This window comes from Triturus cristatus, chromosome 8 (genome assembly GCF_964204655.1).
Source record: "Triturus cristatus chromosome 8, aTriCri1.1, whole genome shotgun sequence".
Classification (NCBI taxonomy): domain Eukaryota; kingdom Metazoa; phylum Chordata; class Amphibia; order Caudata; family Salamandridae; genus Triturus; species Triturus cristatus.
The window spans coordinates 152762848-152781432 of NC_140591.1; the positions used below are offsets into that span (position 1 = coordinate 152762848).

General features: G+C 44.3%; 1 protein-coding gene across 1 annotated transcript in view; it reads left to right on the forward strand.

Annotated features, from left to right (window-relative positions):
- LOC146801723 (transmembrane protease serine 3-like) overlaps positions 1–18585 on the forward strand; it is a 95382-nt gene that overhangs the window by 41735 nt on the left and 35062 nt on the right. Inside the window, exons 3-4 of the mRNA XM_085624036.1 lie at positions 5853–5948; positions 17917–18059. Of these exons, the coding sequence (XP_085480162.1) occupies positions 5853–5948; positions 17917–18059 (239 nt within the window). The remainder of the gene's footprint in view (positions 1–5852; positions 5949–17916; positions 18060–18585) is intronic.

The following is an 18585-nucleotide window of genomic DNA, read 5'->3' on the forward strand; positions in this document are numbered from 1 at the left end:
GGCCATTCATCATTACTGAATATAAATGTACTTCAAAGTGTAGATTTGCGTGTCCCCACACCCTGAAACAGGGGGTGGAGCCAAATTCATGACTGCATATTACTACAGCCAAAGAAAGACCTGGAGTAAGTTCAGCACCACACATGGCCAACCACTGGTACTGCAACACTCTCCCATAGAAATTAAGGGAGGCAGGGAGTTAAAATGGAGCTCAGAGCAAATAATTTAAAATGTAATTATTTATTTTGATGTTTTAAAATATTATAAATCTAATTTAGTGTTAAGAGGATAAATAAATAAAACATAAATATGTTATGCTAAACTATTTTAATAACATTTTCATTTCCTAAAAATGTTTTTGAAAAGTTGAATTGATGGTTAAAACAGCCTTTTGTCTTTCTTTCACAATGACAGTGTTGCTATCGCATCTTTGATCAGTACACTTGATAAGCTCACAATTGCAGTCCTACTCTTGATTCAAGCACCTACCAATGAATCCTGCCTAGTGTGTGAAAATAAACATTGTAACTGCAGGACCCTCTCAGCAAAATGTGATCCTACATTGCACTTTACAGTCTTAATTTATATGTCTTATTAAACATATGCTATAGTGTCAATATATTACAAAATAAATAAATGTTTTAATTACCTTCAAAGTGCTTTGCATGTACAGTTTCACCTCTAATAATAAACATTGTTGCATAAAGTACATGTTAAATATTAGCAAAACTTTACAGACATACCTGGGATTGGGATGACATTTATAAACCACTTGACCTCCAGCATGATAGTTTATAAATGTCACACGAACACCCTTGAATGGATTATATTGCACAGTTAGCCCTTGTGCATTCTCTCTCTCTCCAAGCAAGCTCCTCATATTTTAATAAGAGAATTGGCGGCACTCCAGGAAAGTCAAATCTAGCTATATATGCATATATGTACACAGGAATACATACAAAACGATTGTGCTTTGCCATTTGAGGTTACAGAGGGTTTTTTCAAAGCAGTGGATGATGTGGCCAGAACTCTAATGTGGGACGGGGTGCCTCGAGGATAGCCCTACTCACACCAGCCTGGATATCCCTGGAGGGGGGATTGCCCTGCCTAATCAGCGTCTCTACTACTGGGGACCCAGCTCCTGGTAGTTAATGATTGGGCTTTCTCATCCAAACAAGGGCCATCACTAATGGCGGCCCGGCTGGCAATGGACCCTGAGGGCTATGTTCACAGCCTCTACAAGATTAGAGAGAGGGCCCCCCTGCCCCACCATTGGAGATGGTGGTAAAAATCTGCAAAAGGGCAACGAATGCCCTGGGGTGGAAAGGTAAAGTGATACCCGCTGTGGGAGGCTGATGTCTTTGAGAGGGATAGAAGACTATGACAATTTAGACCTGCTGGGCCTATTTAAAGTAGTTGACATCTGGTGCAATGGTAACATCTTAGCTGCAAGACAAATATGATTTGGCTGGCTCTCAATACCTCCGATACCAACAACTGTCATGTATCTTATTGTAGTAATCAAGTCCAGGCTGATTGTGATGTTTCAAGAGGATTTATTCAAGTTGGTTACAAGATGTAGGTTCAGTAGTATTCAGCAGTAGATTAGTTGTAAATCAGCCCCACCAGGAGCAGCCAGCAAGGCGCTCAGCCCTTCTCCAACTGTGTAATTCTTAGATGAACATTCCACATTACATCATCTCCACAGTGTTCCACTGGTGGAGCAGTGAATGGCAAGAACAACACTATACCAAGATACTACATATCCTCCTATATTCCAGAAGGAAAACAAAACAGAGAAATAAAGAATTAGATATAGAGCTCAGAAGAACAAAATCGAGAGGAAAGTACAAGAGAGAAAAGAGCGGAGGTAGAAAAAGAGAAAACAAGCAAAGGTCATAAAGAAACAGATAAAGAAACAGATAAAATAACTTGTTTCCCATCCTCCTTTCTATAAATGAGAAAAAGAAATAAAGAAAAGAAAAAGAAACCATCAATGAGTACTCTCTGCACACCAACTGGCCAGGTGAGTGTGCGAAAGCGATCCACATCAGGAAGAAACAAGATGACAGAGAAGACAAGAAATACAAAAGATTACTCATGCTTCCCTGTAATAGAAATAAAGATAATAAAATGTTAACAGCACTGGGTAAAACAATCTACTAAAACAGGAAACAATACGAAGAGAAAGAACATAGCACCCAGTTAAAATAAAGATAAAGCGCAGGGCAACTTACATAAAAGAAACACATGAAGCGCAGGGCGACTTACACAGAGAAACGCGTGAGGCGCAGTGCGATTTACACACAAAAGAACAAATGAAGCGCAGGGCGACTTATGCATAACAAATAACGTGAGACGCTGGGCGGCTTACATACAAGACAAACGTGAGGCACAGGGCGACTTACACACAGGACAAACGTGAGGTGCAGGGCGGCTTACACACAGGACAAACGTGAGGCGCAGGGCGGCTTACACACAGGACAAATGCGAGGCGCAGGGCGGCTTACACACAGGACAAACGTGAGGCGCATGTCAAACGTTATCATTTCGGGTAAGAACCCGGATACATAGATAGGAACCATGACTCAAATGTGGGTAGGAACCCGAACCAATGGGTAGGAACCCATGACAGAGTGCACTTAAAAGAAATGTTGTGCACTGTAAAGATAAAAAAATGTTGTGCACTGTACTACACTAAAAATATTGTGCACAGAGTAGGGAAAACATGTGCATCACATTATACTCAAAATATTGTGCACTGTACAAGAGGGATGACACCCAAGTTGTGCACTGATCAAAAAACCAAGTAGCTGTAAACCTAACATATACATAGAATCTAGTGACCCAACATAAATGTAGAAAAACATGCCTTTCCCATGACAAACCTTTTTTTTTCAAATGCCATGCGTGGTCAGAGACGTCTTGTAGATAAAATGAAAAATCTCAAAACCAATTTGCCCACTAGACGGTAGCGTAACTCTGGCAAGGAAAACAGAATGCGAAAAACAAAGTCTCACCCCACAGTTTAATTACAATGGTGCACTGAGCAACAAGTCACTGTTGTTTGTTTTTTTTAGAGCCACATGTGCTCCAACAGACCTTCCAAATATGTTATACCGATTACGATAAGGAAAAAAAAATAATTCTTCATGTTGCAGATTCTAAAATCTTAAAGTGGAACGAGAAGAAAACAAAATGGATGCTGTCATCAAAAAGTAGACACTTAAAGGATCCAGTCATCGGAAGGTAGACGCGTTGTACAAGAACAACTTTCACTCACCGCTGATGTACAAACCATCGTGCTCAGTCCTCTTAAATACGACGTTCTCGTCAGTCTTCTGGTTGAACTTTATGTAAAAACAAAAGAACATCGTGGTTGGCATGGTTGGCAAAAAGATGTGAGGAAGTAAAATGGCGGCACGTTGGAGATTTGCAGCCGGGTGGCTCACGGCACGTTAGGGCATGCAACAATGGAAGCAGAAGCACTCAAGGAAAATGCAGGACGTCACAAGAACCATGGAGAATGTCGAGGTAAGTGCATGCTTTTCTCCTTGCTCTCGAGACATACTTTGAAAAACAACACAGCTGTTGATGAAACTAGGATTCTATATGTCTCAGAGGGGCCCCAAGAATAAGTGACAAAATAAGGCTCACCTTGCCACGTGTGAATTACACTGCCAGACATCGCCAGTGAAAAGCACAAGAACCCAGTAGCTCTCACAAGAGCCAAGACAAAGATTGTCTCGAATTTCTCTAAATGTCTGCTGATGTTGAAGAGAAAACGTGCTGCCTATCATAAACGTGCTGCAGATCATAAACGTACACAAGAGGTAGAAAGGACGCTCCGTGTATCTTCACGAGCGATGATTCAACCTCCTACCCGGCTGAAATGTAAAAGGATGATGATCCCAGTGAGGGGATGCGGCAGTGAGAGGAAGCTTATAAATAAGGCAACAGCTTCTTTACCTAAAAGCACAGTTGAATACTCTAGGTTAAATAAAACCTTCACCAGGCACTCGAGACGCTGTAGGAACAGCATGCATAAATGTCACTTTTCTGTTGAAACGCGGTAGGGAGAGCATGCAAGTACGTGCATGTAAATGTGACACACATTCAGTGTGCAGACAGCTTACTCTTCAGAAGAGAACCAAATTAAGGCAGTTCAATTACCTTGTTTGTTGATAAGCTTGAGCTGGTTTTGAGACAGGAACTTGCACTGAAAAACCTTGTTCCTTGCATGTTGATGCGCTCTAGGAACAGAAGAAACAGCCCTTTTCAGATGCAGTGAGAACAGCAGGCAGAGGCTTAAGCTGTGCAGAAATTGGAACTGGCGCTATTGCGTTGAGGGCGACCGGTGGGAGGTCACTGGTGGGGCTGATGTGTTGCCAGTAGATAAGTAAGTGCAGCTGTAGATACAAGAGTAGATTGAGGTAGAGAGTAGGTACTCCAAATGTCCTCAGAGGTAGCAGAAGCGGGTTCTTAGGTTCAAATCGTCGCCAATAAATTGTAGTAATCAAGTCCAGGCTGATTTTGATGTTTCAAGAGGATTTATTCAAGTTGGTATCAAGATGTAGGTTCAGTAGTATTCAGCAGTAGATTAGTTGTAAATCAGCCCCACCAGGAGCAGCCAGCAAGGCGCTCAGCCCTTCTCCAACTGTGTAATTCTTAGATGAACATTCCACATTACATCATCTCCACAGTGTTCCACTGGTGGAGCAGTGAATGGCAAGAACAACACTATACCAAGATACTACACTTATAGGGCTAGGGAGGCCTAATGGCAAAGATCCCAGAAGAAACCCCTCTGGAATATAGAGTCCTAGGGCTCCCCTGATTAGTCACGCGATGTCACAAATATACTCGACCCTGCTGCACAATAGTCTTCCCCGTTCAACAGCCTATGGGGTAATGGGAGGAGTACCTGGATAGGTTGGAGGATGATGATTAGGGGGTGGACAGGAGCTATCCTTGTGAGCTGGCCATCAGGGCAGGATTCAAACTGATACAGCTGAAGATTCTGCATTGGGCATACTACACCAAGATCAGGCTGTATTGTATGGTTAGGATAGAGAATACCTATGCGCTCGCGGGTATGGACACAGAGGGACATTACTCCATATGATCTGGAGCTGCCTGAAGATTCAGGGCTTTTGGAGGGGGGTGCGAGACAGAATCTCAGATACTCTGGACATTGCAATACACATCACCCCACAAATAATGGCCTTAAGAGTGTGGGGAGATCAGACCCTGGAGTGCTATACTCTCCTTTTCTAAAGTGTTGATCGGATGGTGGTGCGACATGACTTGATCTGGAGATGGGGAAGTAGTATAACCCCATCTATGCAGGAGTGGGAAATGGGTCTGGATTGGTGCATGAGGAGCTGGTGCATCTAGCGAAGGATTGCCCCAAACAAATAGATAAAAACTGGTGCTCATAGCGAGCGGCAGAGGAGGCCACTCCCTGACAGCTCCAGAGGAGCACTGACTGGTGGGGTGGACTGGGAAGGAGGAGTGTTATGGGAACACGGGGCAGAGTAGGCCTTATTGATGGTGTTTCCTATTGGGGAAGGAATTCACTGTACCAATCCCACAGTCTCACTCTTGGGGGTCTATCGTTATGCCTTTTGATACTTGAGGGAATTTTGGAAGGAAGACTGGGTCAGCGCACCTTACACTGCTGTTTTTCTTGTTGTTTACCAAGCTTTTGTACTTTATTACCACTGCGGTGGCATTTGAGATGCTAATCTTAATTTAAAAAGATTTGAGGAAAAAAATGTCAGTGCATTGAATGAATCTATGTTTTTTTCCACGCCAATCTTTGCAATCTTTCTTCTCTTCGTAAATGTTAGATTTGGTGAGACCCATATGCCTTCCAGCCACAGGACAGAACTTCTCATCTGATGTGCCATGCTGGATTTCTGGATGGGGAGCTCTAGAAAGTGGAGGTTAGTGCTGTCACAAACGTTTTACTTGAGAATTTTTTTTTTTACCGCAGTAGCTATACCAACATTACATCTCAAGCCCTGTAGGACACACTTTGATCTCTACAGCACACCCTTAACTCACTGAGCCATTGGCAGCTATTTTCCTTCTAGTAGAGGGGCGCGTTAAGGCGCGGCAGGGTCTCTTCCTGAGAGGCATCTTTCCGAGTTTTGGATAAGTGGTGACTCTACACGACTGCTCTGCAACTTGGTTCTTTCTTGCCAAACAAGTGCTGTCTTATCCTGGTGTTAGTGATTCCTGTCAAAGCTTTTGATGTCTATCGAGGAGGGGGTGTAGTCATATAAACACTGGGTTGCTGTGGGCCATCCCCCTTTTACGGACGTTATCCAGTTATGCGGAATGGAGAGCGTGCGATGCAGCACTTTATTTACACATAGTTTTATCGAAAGTGTAACTGAAAATGACACAATCTCTGTAAACGAAGAGCTTAACTGCCACACCTACATGACTATAACTTTCAGAAGGACTCTACATAAGTTACCTTCGCAGAGCTCTGAACCAGCGGGAGGGAAGAGAGGGGCGCTGACTCCATTGCTGGCCCAGGTGCCTCCAGTAATGGCCCAGCCGCCTCAAGGACCCTTGGCCTCATGACACCCAATAGAAGTTGCAGTGAACAGACAGCACAGGGATTTAAATTCTAAAGGGTGGGGGAGCAGATGGGCTACCAGTGTTTAGTTTATAATTAAAACAAGGAGCGGGAGCGCAGCCCGATGAGAGTGAGCAGTATCAGGGGAGCCCGAGATAGCAAGGGGAGGAGAGCAACCGTATGAAAGATAAAGCTCTGAGGCAGGGAAATGCTCATTCAAATTCAAAGAAATAGTTCCTGAACAGAAAGTAAAATAGAAAAAAAACAGAAGCTGACAAGACCTGGGAAATACTCCAGGGATTGAACAACTTGGAAAAAAGGATGAGCAGGAAGCCAAAGTAACCAATAGCAAGCAATATTTCTTACAAGACAAACAACTAGACCAATACAAAGTGATAGGAGGAGTCAAAGCCCACATAGTACATGCAACAGGTCATCCTGACAGTGCAAGCGCTGTCTAGGCTTTACCTAACAACATGCCCTTTATTAATTCTTAGAACTTGCATCCCCGTAGGAAGATAATCCAAGTTTGCATAGCACAACTGTAGGTAAATCTTGCAAAACTGACTTTGTAGACTGAAATTTCAAACACTTCTATAAATGTCATTATTTTTGTCTAGGGTGTGGTAGTACATTGAACTAGAGCATTCATATTGATTCTAAAATTACATTGAGTTTTTAGCAGTGGCATGATCTGTTTGTATGACTACAACTGACCACTGTCAGATAGAGGGGTTTGCAGGGAGGGTGCCAGATGCTTCCTGACTTGGCACCTGAACCCAAAGGAAAGGTCAATCAGAGGCCCAGCAGTCCAAAGTAAATCCTTTGTCCCCATGGTCCTTCCTCAGTTTGCTTATACTGTTGAATAAATGTCCCTTTCTAGATCATTTACCAAACATTTGACCCAATTGGATCTGGGCTTGAAAACACCCTGGCACCTTAACACACATACCAACTGTAATACCAGTGGAGTGATCTACATGATCACGTGCCCTTCATTGAAATACATAGGGATGGCCACTCATAAAGTAAACACAGGATGGTGGAACATCGGAGTGCTTTTAGATGTAAAAAATCAAACACATTATTGACAAACCTGGATATTATGTCAATATGGAGCCCCTGGAAAAATTGCTGTTTCGGCGTGAACAGAGGTGGGTGTTCTGGACAAAAAGCCACATGACAGGACTGAATGGGGATATTCTGTGGGGCTCAATGTAATGGGTGCATATAGAATATCAGATATTTGTCTAGAGTACCATTGGCGGGAGTGTCCAGTAGGTGACTTTTGTTAATAAGAGGACGGATATATTTATTCCCTGAATAGACTATACTGTGGGGGATTTTAAAGATTACCCTTCTTGAGACATATACCTTTCAATTACACTAATCACATCACATTCTATGTTTAGACATGACAAGTCCATATATCTATTCAATGCGAGATTAGATTTGTATTATTCCATGACTGAGTCATTAATTTACATATTGTGGGTCTAAAATGTTAGATTCTATTTGAGGATGATTGGCTGCACCATCTAGCTTTATTGACAATGTAGCTCATGGTGAATGCACCACGATACAACGTGCTGAGAGACTACAATTCCCATCTTTTTGTAGTTTTTGTAGTTTTCTGTAATTGGCTGCAGCACCGATCTTTATTGAGAATGTAGCTTATGGTGTGTGCACAACGTGACGAGAAACTATAATTCCCATCTGTTTGTAGTTCTAGTAATCGTTTTGTAGTTCCGATACTTTTGATATAGGTGTGTCCTAGTTTTCCCTCCTTTCCTTCCCTCCCACCCCCCTTTTCCGTCGAGGGTGTAAAGGAGCTATACCCTTGTGTAAACATCATCCATTAAAGGCACGCTTTATTATCTGAAATAGTAGTTAGTATGGAAGCGATGAAGTATGACCAGCAGTAGAACTACTTGAGTAGTCTTGTGGCAAAACCGGAAGTTGCTTTGCACTTCCGGGGCACTACGCACGACGTACAGGTTGTTTTAAACGGAGGACACCGGGATCACCCCTTCCCCTTCGGCCGATACACAGACAGCGGAGGACTCGGGGAAAGTCAGTAAGTGCACAAGGAAATAGTTCTGGAACTGATAGAAATTTGTTGTCTTATTAAGTAGATGTCGATATATATGCTCAGCAAATGAGAGTATGCAGCACTGGTGGTCCGTTGTTGATGTAGGAACGTTATGGTTGACATATTAGGGTGCCTCACAAGTATGAAAGGAAGATGATGTGCCTTTAGGGTCTTTTTTATAACAAATTGATCGCAATGCGACCACCTGAGGAAACTATGGTCCATTGTAAGTGATTGATGTGTATACTGTATGATGTAGTGACCGGGGTCAGGGCACTAGGACCCTGTAGTGGACGATGGGGACAACAAGGGAACCAAACACCACATCCGGTCAAGGATGTGGGAGGGGACATTACATAGCGAGGAGAGAGCATGAGCAGACGTGCGTGGGCACGGCACAGCATACGATATACAAATAAAGAATACGAGATCCTTACCTGTCTCCTGTGTATCTGTGGGGCGATGACACGACAACTGGCGAACGAAGGCGGGATCGTCCATCACCAAAGAAAAAAAAAAAAGGACCAGAAGTGGACCGGAACGTCGTTTTCCCTGTGAAGAAGTGCGACGGAACCAGGAGCCAAGCCTGGTCCGCTGGCCAACACGAGGGACATCGTGGCGAGTGGCGCGGCGGTGACAAAGACGAAACGGAGCCAGGAGCCCACCCTAGTCCGAGTGATGCAGCTGAGAGGCAGCAACGCGGGAGCCTACCCCGACCGCCGAAATAGCGGTAAGAGCGCTGTGAGGCTGCATGCGGCAAAGAAATAAGGCATCGATATACAAAAAAAACAAAACAGAAGAGCCGGCAAGCGTCAGCACCGGAGAGTGCTCGAAGGAAAATAAAGGAAAAGACGCGCGTTAGTTCAAACGAACTCTCGCGAGAGCGGCTGCCATTTTGAAGTCAGGCAGAACGAGCCAATGAGAAGCGAGAAACAAGCAGCGGCCATTTTGAGAGGTCAGGCAAAGCGAGAGGGACAACGAAACATCGCGAGACTACGGGGGCCAATTTAGGGTCAGGCAAATAAGTCAATAGGAAGCGAGAAACAAGCGGCGGCCATTTTAAAGTCAGGCGTCCATTGAAATATATAGGGAAAATGGAAAACAGTATAAAAAAGACTGAAAATAAGAGGAAAACAGTGAAATAAAGTAGAATAAGGAGGAAAATAAAGGAACACATAAAGAAATTAAGAAAATAAATAGGAAGAAGTACAGAAGAGTGCCAAAGAAAGAAAATGAGTGATGATGAGAAGCAGAGCATGCAAGCAATATTCCGTAGGCCACTACCGTTCAGCCTATCGGAGCCGCAAGCACGCATCCGGTGGGAAAGATGGATTAGAAAATTTGAGCGTTACATGAGTGCCACAGACGTCCCGGATAGCAAGCAACTGCACCTGATTCTGAATCTCGCAGGGGATGAAATAGAAGATCTGTTATTAACATTCCCCGTAGATCAAACAGTGGATTACAAGGATATGATACAGTGTCTCACACAGAAATTTGACCCCCAACGAAACATCGATTTTGAAAGATACACATTTCACACGGCATGCCAGCAAGGAGAAGAGAGCCTAGATGATTTTGCAACGAGACACGAGTTTGACAAATTTGACAATGAGCAAGCAACAAGACTGAGCATCTTCGAAGGTTGTCAATCAGTGGAATTTCGATCACGCATTCTGATGCAACCAACGACGCTGGAAAAGATATTGACGATAGCTCGCACAGAAGCACGGGCTACAGAGCATGCCAAGCAGATGGAGATGGGAAAGGAGAAAAGAGTAGCGCAAGCACATCGCGTCACTGGGAACTTCAAAAAGAAAGAATTCCAGGCGCCAGTCCCACCAAAGAAGGGCGAACAAACATGCTACCGATGTGGCCTCGAATTCTCGAACGTTGGTGCTTGCCCAGCAATGGGCCAGAAGTGCAGGAAGTGCAACAGGGACAATCATTTTTCAAGTACGTGCATGACCAGGCAATTTAGAAATGAGAGGGGCAGAACAATAAGACCACGGATAACCAGCAACAGGTATGCACGACACATGGAAATGGCGAATCGCAGCTCCTCCGATGAAGCAGAAGAAACAGCAGCACCTGTGAGGGAGGCGAGACTATATCTTATGTCAGACGTACCAAGAGAAGCCAATGGGACAGAGCACGTTCACCTAGTGGAGAAGCAACAAATAAAGAAAACAGCCACTGTGGACATTGGTGTAGGGGACCACCAAGCAAAATTCGTGCTTGACAGTGGAGCAACATGCACCCTCATGTGCATGTCAGAATACAAGAAAATAGAGTGAAACCACAAATATCACCGTCGACCGTAGATGTGTTCACATGGGGCTCCAAAAGCCCGGTAGAAAATATGGGAAAGTTTACAGAAACTTTAACGTACAAAGGCAGGTCCTACCAAGAAGAAATACATGTGCTCAAGGGAGACATCCCAGTGCCATGCCTGTGACGGCACAGGTGATGGGGCTGCTAGCAATGACATACCACATGTCGGAACCTGAGAACATCCTACAAGAGTACTCAGCCATACTGAAAGGTCTTGGTAAGCTGAAAGGAAAACAGATAACATTACACATCAATGAAGCAATCAAGCCGGTGGCCCAACATCATAGACGAGTACCAATTCACCTACAACCACAAGTAGAAGAGGAGATAACTAGCTTACTAGCGCAAGATATAATTGAACCTGCCAAAGGGCCAACGCCTTGGGTGTCTCCGATTGTGGCAGTTCCAAAGAAGAGCACATCAAAAATCTGCATCTGCGTGGACATGAGGATCCCAAACACCGCAATCGCAAGAGAACGTCACCCAGGGCCACTCCTAAATGACATGATCAGCTTCCTAACTGGGGCCTGCAGATTCTCGAAGCTAGACTTGTGCAAGGGGTACCATCAATTAGAATTGGACCACCAGTCCAGGTACATCACGACATTCTCCACACACCTGGGTCTATTTAGATACAAGCGACTGAGTTTCAGAATCTCATCCGCTGCGAAGATATTCCAGGGAACAATACGGCAAGTGATAAGGCCGATACATAACAGTCTAAACTATAGTGATGACATTTTGGTATTTGGGAAAACAGACAAAGAACATGACACTGGGTTGTGTCAAGTGTGCACACAACTGGAGCGAGTGGGCCTAACACTGAATGGAGAAAAATGCGAGCTGGGGAGAAGGGAACTAGTGTTTTTCAGACACATCTTCTCCAAGCAAGGGATGAGGCCAGACCCTAGCAAAGTTGAAACACTGAAGAACGCAAATCCACCGACGGATGTTGCAGAAGTAAGATCATTTCTGGGACTCGCCAGCTACTGTGCGCGGTACATACAGGACTTTGCCACAGTGAGCACACCACTACGAGAACTGACCAAACAAGGACAGAAGTTCATCTGGTCTCAGGAATGCAACAAGGCATTCGAGGAAATAAGACAAGCAGTGGTTACTGTGGAACATCTGGCCTACTTTGACCCTCTGCTCTGCACTGAACTGACTGTAGATGCCAGCCCAGTAGGACTAGGGGCAATACTAGCGCAGTACGTGCCAAGGAGAGATTCACAACGGAAAACTGTCGCGTATGCAAGCAAAAGCTTAACAGACATTGAAAAGGCATACTCACAACCAGAAAAGGAGAGCCTAGCAGTGGTATGGGCGCGTGAACACTACCACATGTTTATCTGCGGGAAGTCATTCACTATTGAAACTGATCACCAGGCGCTAGTGACGATCTATGGCAGCCAGTCAGCCAAAATGCCACCCAGGATTGAACGCTGGGGCATAAGGTTGATGGACTATGACTTCACCATTGTGCACAAGGCGGGGAAAGAACACAACCAGGCAGACTACATGTCGAGACCCATTACCACATGCACAAGAAACGACATCGATGGCAGAGGAATACCTCAACTTCGTACTAAAACAAAACACCCCAGCACCGATAACACTCGCGGAACTAGCAAGAGAAACTAAGGAAGATGCCACACTGCAAAGGGCCATTGAGGTAACGAGAAGGCAGAGAAGGAGACACATTAACAATAACTGCACCTGGGTAGCAGGAGTATGCAAGGAAGAAGTGCTAGCTTTAAAGAAGGTACACGAAGAACTGTCGGAGACAGACACAGGAATACTGATGAGAGGGACACGAATAGTGATACCAAGCTCACTCAGGGGCAACTGATAAATCTGGCTCATGAGTCACACCGAGGCGTAGTAGCAATGAAGAAAATGCTAAGAGAGAAAGTATGGTTCCCTGGCCTAGATCGCATGGTAGAAGACACCATAAAGACATGCCACCTCTGTCAAGTGATAGGACCACCGACTAGGCACGAACTACTAAAAATGTCAGAGCTTCCACGAGCAGTGTGGACGACACTAGCAGCTGACTTCTTTGGACCACTAGAAACAGGAAACTACCTGTTTGTGGTCATCGATGAATATTCACGACTTCCAATACTACGACACGTCCCGTCGACATCTGCAACAGCAACATTACCGATACTAGATTAAATATTTGCAGCCTGGGGTTCACCAGAGACACTAAAAACAGACAATGGTCCTCCCTTCTCAGGAGAAGAATTCTGCAGATTCATGGCTTATGTAGGGATAAACCACAGGAAGATAACTCTGCTGTGGCCTCAAGCAAATGGAATGGTGGAGAGGTTCATGGGGAATATCAAAAAGGCAGTTCAAAGGGCGAAGCTAGCACAGATATCACTTAGCCAAGCTCTGTGCCAAGAACTACGTAACTACAGAAACACCCCCCACAACTCCACTGGAAGGTGTCCGGCAGAGTTAGTCCTGGGAAGAACAAGCAGAACGAGGCTTCCACAAATAGAAGCAACAATGGCGCCAGATCACAGCAGCATTGCGGCAAAAGACAGAGGAGAAACAAAAAATGAAAAGATATGCAGATGCCAAGCGGCACGCCAGCTCGTCAGATCTAAAGGAAGGAGACACGGTGATAGTGCGTCAACGACAACTAAGGAAATCTGACAGCATGTCCTCCAAAGATCCACTAATAGTTACTAAAGTGAAGGGCCCAAAGATCACGGCAGAGTCAGAGCATCAGAGGATAACACGGAACAGCTCACATTTCAAAGAACTGAAGAAAAAGTAAGGGGGGGGAGGACAAAATTAAGGAAACAGCAGAACAAGAAGAGCAGGAGCAAAATCGGAATGAAATGGAGAAGGACCAGGAGGAGAGCGACATGCAGACGGCCAAAAAGACTTATAGAAGAAATGTAATGGTGGGAAGCGCACCGACCAGTGCCAGGGCAGATGTACATCGATCGCCATCAACAGACCTCTGCTTTTTACTTGCTCGTCACTTCTTCGTGACAAAGGGGGGAGATGTAGTGACCGGGGTCAGGGCACTAGGACCCTGTAGTGGATGATGGGGACACCAAGGAAACCGGATACCACCTCCGGTCAAGGATGTAGGAGGGGACATTACATAGCGAGGAGAGAGCGTGGGCAGACATGCGTGGGCACAGCACAGCATACGATATACAAATAAAGAATACCAGATCCTTACCTGTCTCCTGTGTACCTGTGGGGCGAGGACACAACATATGGGTGGTACACTTCTATGATCGGATTTACGTGCGTCTGAAATATGTACTATATAAATCAGAAGCGGTATCCTTAAGTCCATACTGGGTTCCATCATGTTGTCAATTGATGGCACTTACACTGCTGAAGTGACACACCTATGACGTACATGTTTCTGACAATGGAGCGCATATAATGTTTGGAGCACTCCTTTGTTAATCATTCGACCGTGTGACAAGAGGAAGATATGTAGATAGGATACTTTTATGTGTAATAATTTATGATTTGTGCACATACTACACCTCTAGATTCTCGAGATCCATGTGTAAAGGACCTTTTGAAGGCGGAGGCAGACGAGGTGTCTAGTATTGGTGAGATTGTGTTAACAACACAAACCTTTTCTCATTTTTTTGTCACATGTGTAATAAGGTGGTATGCACACTGGTGTTTTTGGTTGGCTTGGTGGGTACATTGAATTCTGATTGATAGAATTAACTCTATTTTTACAGGATACGGACCAAACTACAGCTGGTTTATGGTTATTTCCATTCAATTAAGTCTGGTAATTTTTACATTCATTATTTTTCACAAACAATAGCAGAGTGACATGATTTGGTCCTGAAGAATGCCACGAACCTCTGTGGTCATCAAGGCAGAAACATGTTGACCTAATCTAATATAGGGAACATCCATACCCCTATCCTCACACTGGGCCCGATTCACAGAATTAACTTAAGACAAAATCCTAAACTTACTACTTTTGGTATTCACAGAATGCACTTACTACTTTTGGTATTCACAGAATGGATTTACGACTACTAACTTTACGTCCGCACTCGAGCTGGAAATTCCGGCCCGGAGGCGGAGCTTCCGGGCCAGAGGCGGGGCTTCCGGGCCGGAGGCGGAGCTTCTGGCCCGGAGGTGGAGATTTTGGCCATGGCTAAATCTCCACCACTGGCCGGAATCCCCACCTCCGGCCCGGAAGCTCCGCCTCCGGCCAGGAAGCCCCGCCTCCGGGCCGGAAGCTCCGCCTCCGGACCGGAAGCTCCACCTCCAGGCCGGAATTTCCAGTCCGAGTGCGGACGTAAAGTTAGTAGTCGTAAATCCATTCTGTGAATACCAAAAGTAGTAAGTGCATTCTGTGAATACCAAAAGTAGTAAGTTTAGGATTTTGTCTTAAGTTAATTCTGTGAATCGGGCCCACTGTTTTTATGTCTATCCTTTGAGGACACCTATTAAGGTTTTTTGTCCTCTCATGAGATTGTTTTATGTCACTTGTTTATAACTTTTTTTCGCACTCTGCCCCTCACTCTCACCACCATTTGATGATTAAAACACCCCTCGCTCCTCTCCTGCTGTAGCCCACACTGTGTACCTTGCGGTTGCAGTGTGTAAGAGGGAACCCAATGATGAAGCATGTCACCTCTGGGTGAGTGAGGGTTCTCGTCTTTACAATAATAATTGTCCCCACGTTTACAATCAAATATTTTCAGGCCATCCGGTTACTTGTTGTTAGTAGGACAGATGGTGCATTACAGAGCTGTGTCCCATATATTGCCTAAAAGGATATATTGTATAGGCTGTACTAAGAAAGGAGCTCACAAAACACTCTGGGCCCGATTCACAGAACTAACTTAAGACAAAATCCTAAACTTACTACCATTTTGGTATTCACAGAAGGCACTTACTCATTTTGGTATTCACAGAAGGCACATACTCATTTCGGTATTCACAGAAGTTAGGAGTCCTATCTTTAGGACTCCTAAATGCCTTCTGTGAATACCGAAAGTCTTAAAATTAGGATTTGTCTTAGTTTAGTAGTAGTAAAGTTAGGACTCCTAGCTTTAGGGCTCCCAAATGCCTTCTGTGAATACCGAAAGTCTTAAAATTAGGATTTTTCTCAATTTAGTAGCAGTAAAGTTAGGACTCCTAACTTTAGGACTCCTAAATGCCTTCTGTGAATACCGAACGTCTTAAAATTAGGATTTTTCTCAGTTTAGTAGTAATAAAGTTAGGACTCCTAACTTTAGGACTCCTAAAATGAGAGAAATCCTAACTTTAAGACTTTCGGTATTCACAGAAGGCATTTAGGAGTCCTAAAGTTAGGACTCCTAACTTCTGTGAATACCGAAGTGAGTGAGTGTCTTCTGTGAATACCAAAATGAGTAAGTGCCTTCTGTGAATATGAAAATGGTAGTAAGTTTAGGATTTTGGCATAAGTTAGTTCTGTGAATTGGGCCCTGGATTTCTTTAGGATTTGACTTAGTACCCTGGTGCATTCTCACTCCACAGAAGTAATGCCATTCGACTGCCCTTTCTGCACAGTCCGGCCATGTTTACTAGGGTGTGTCTGTAATGCTGTGCAAGGTATGTGTTCTTTTTATTCTTCGTGAGCTCCTCATAATTACTACATTTTAGCTGTGCACCAGGTTCGCATTTTGCGCTGCCCCTTCTGATCCTCTCCTCCAGATACTGCACTTTGCTAAACTTCTAAATTAACTCATGTCAAGCGGGAGCACTTTTACTGCCAGCACTGCATGAAAAGAGGGAAAACAAACTGACAAGTACTCAACGGGCCATCACCAAAAATACGGGCAAGCTGCCAATTTCAGACACGGAATTCCTAGAGAGGTCTGCGCGTGCACGGAAACTGGGACATACACATGAATGCACTGGGTACATCATTCATGTCTAAAGTGCACACTCACACCTGGCTTTTGTTCTGTGGAGTATGCTTACAGTGCAAATGTGTACATTATGCCTTTTACAGGGTTAGGGGTACACTGTTAATAGTACCCTATGTGTACAGAGCAGTAGGAAAAATAAACATGTTAATTTGTTTGTACGTGTATAGTTTAAAGAACCCAAAGCCCTCTGATGTGGTCTGGCCATGTCATATAATTGTTTTACTTTAAGCTAAGAAACACAGCAGCTGACACCGCTATGCAACATTTAAAAAAAATAAAATTGACAAAGCCAGTAGATCTTGTATAGGCGAAACCTATTGGCTTAGCCAATGCTTATAAAAAATGACTACCTACCAAGCTTTCCTTATCAGAATGTGTTGCAAAAAATACCACAGTGGTAGCAGAATTCCTAACAGGATACATAACACTGGTAAATGGAACCAATATAACTGCTTTATGTATAAGCAGGCAATATGTCTCAATAACTTAAACACTCGCTGCTGACTTCTGCTGTGACTCGCCACTCACAATCTTTTTTTTTTTTTGCTGAGTTTTATATAGCGTGAACTTGACCAGAATTGGGTATCAGAGCGCTTTACATAGCACCAGTTACGTTACATGAGGACACATTCATTTTTGTCAGGCACGGGGAGATTAAGAGATTTGCCCAGAATCACAGGATGTTCAGCGTCGTTGCCGAGACTCGAACCCCGTTCCCCAAATTTGAGGTCGAGCGCTCTAGCCGTTAGGCCAACTCCTCTCCCCAAGTTTGAATAAGAACAACTTCAACTCGGATTTCCATCGTTTTGAGGTCAGTAAATCGAGTCCCATCAGATTTGGTAATAAGAACATTGGTTATTTAAAGTGATTAGAAGACAGAAGTGCTGTATGAAAAAAGAAGTTACTGTTTTTTGTTTCAGATATTTGAAAGTGCATAATGTAAGTGAAAAGTTGCTGATAATCAGTCACATATTTTACTCCCGCAGGTGCACCATCCATGATGCTACAAGAGGCTCAGGTCCTGCTGATCACAAATGCTGTATGCAACAGCCCCCGCTACTACGGCGGGCTGATATCAGGCCGAATGCTGTGCGCAGGGTTTCCGCAGGGCGGGGTCGACAGTTGTCAGGCAAGTATCAGCCACTAGAGTTTCCTGCTTATTGCATCCCAGCATGGCTGCTACCCAGGCCCCACTACAAACAGAGATAGTGCTGGCAACATGTCAAGGGCACGGCTTACCAGCAATGGTTAGTCATTGCTTTATGTGTTTTTATGTAGCGTGTACTTTACCCGAAGGTGTGAGAGCACTTTACAATAGACCCAGTTACATTACATAAGTACTTCAGAGCACATGGATCACATATGAGATACAAAACAGACCATGAGTCTAAACACAAAAGGAAAACGGTAGAATGGTGTTCACAAAAGATGTGCAATTTAAACTAAGAGTGTAGATGTAATCTGCTACTATTGCAGGAGCGGCCGGTGCAGGTAAGTGGGGTACGGCAGGGGGATGTGTGAGGGGGGAGTCGACAGATGACGATGAGGGAATACAACATTAAAAAAAAGAAAAACACTTTTCTTGCGCTCGCTGCATTGCCGAGTCAGTGATGCGACGAGCGTAAGGTAAGTGTTTTTTTTTTTTTGCATGGGAT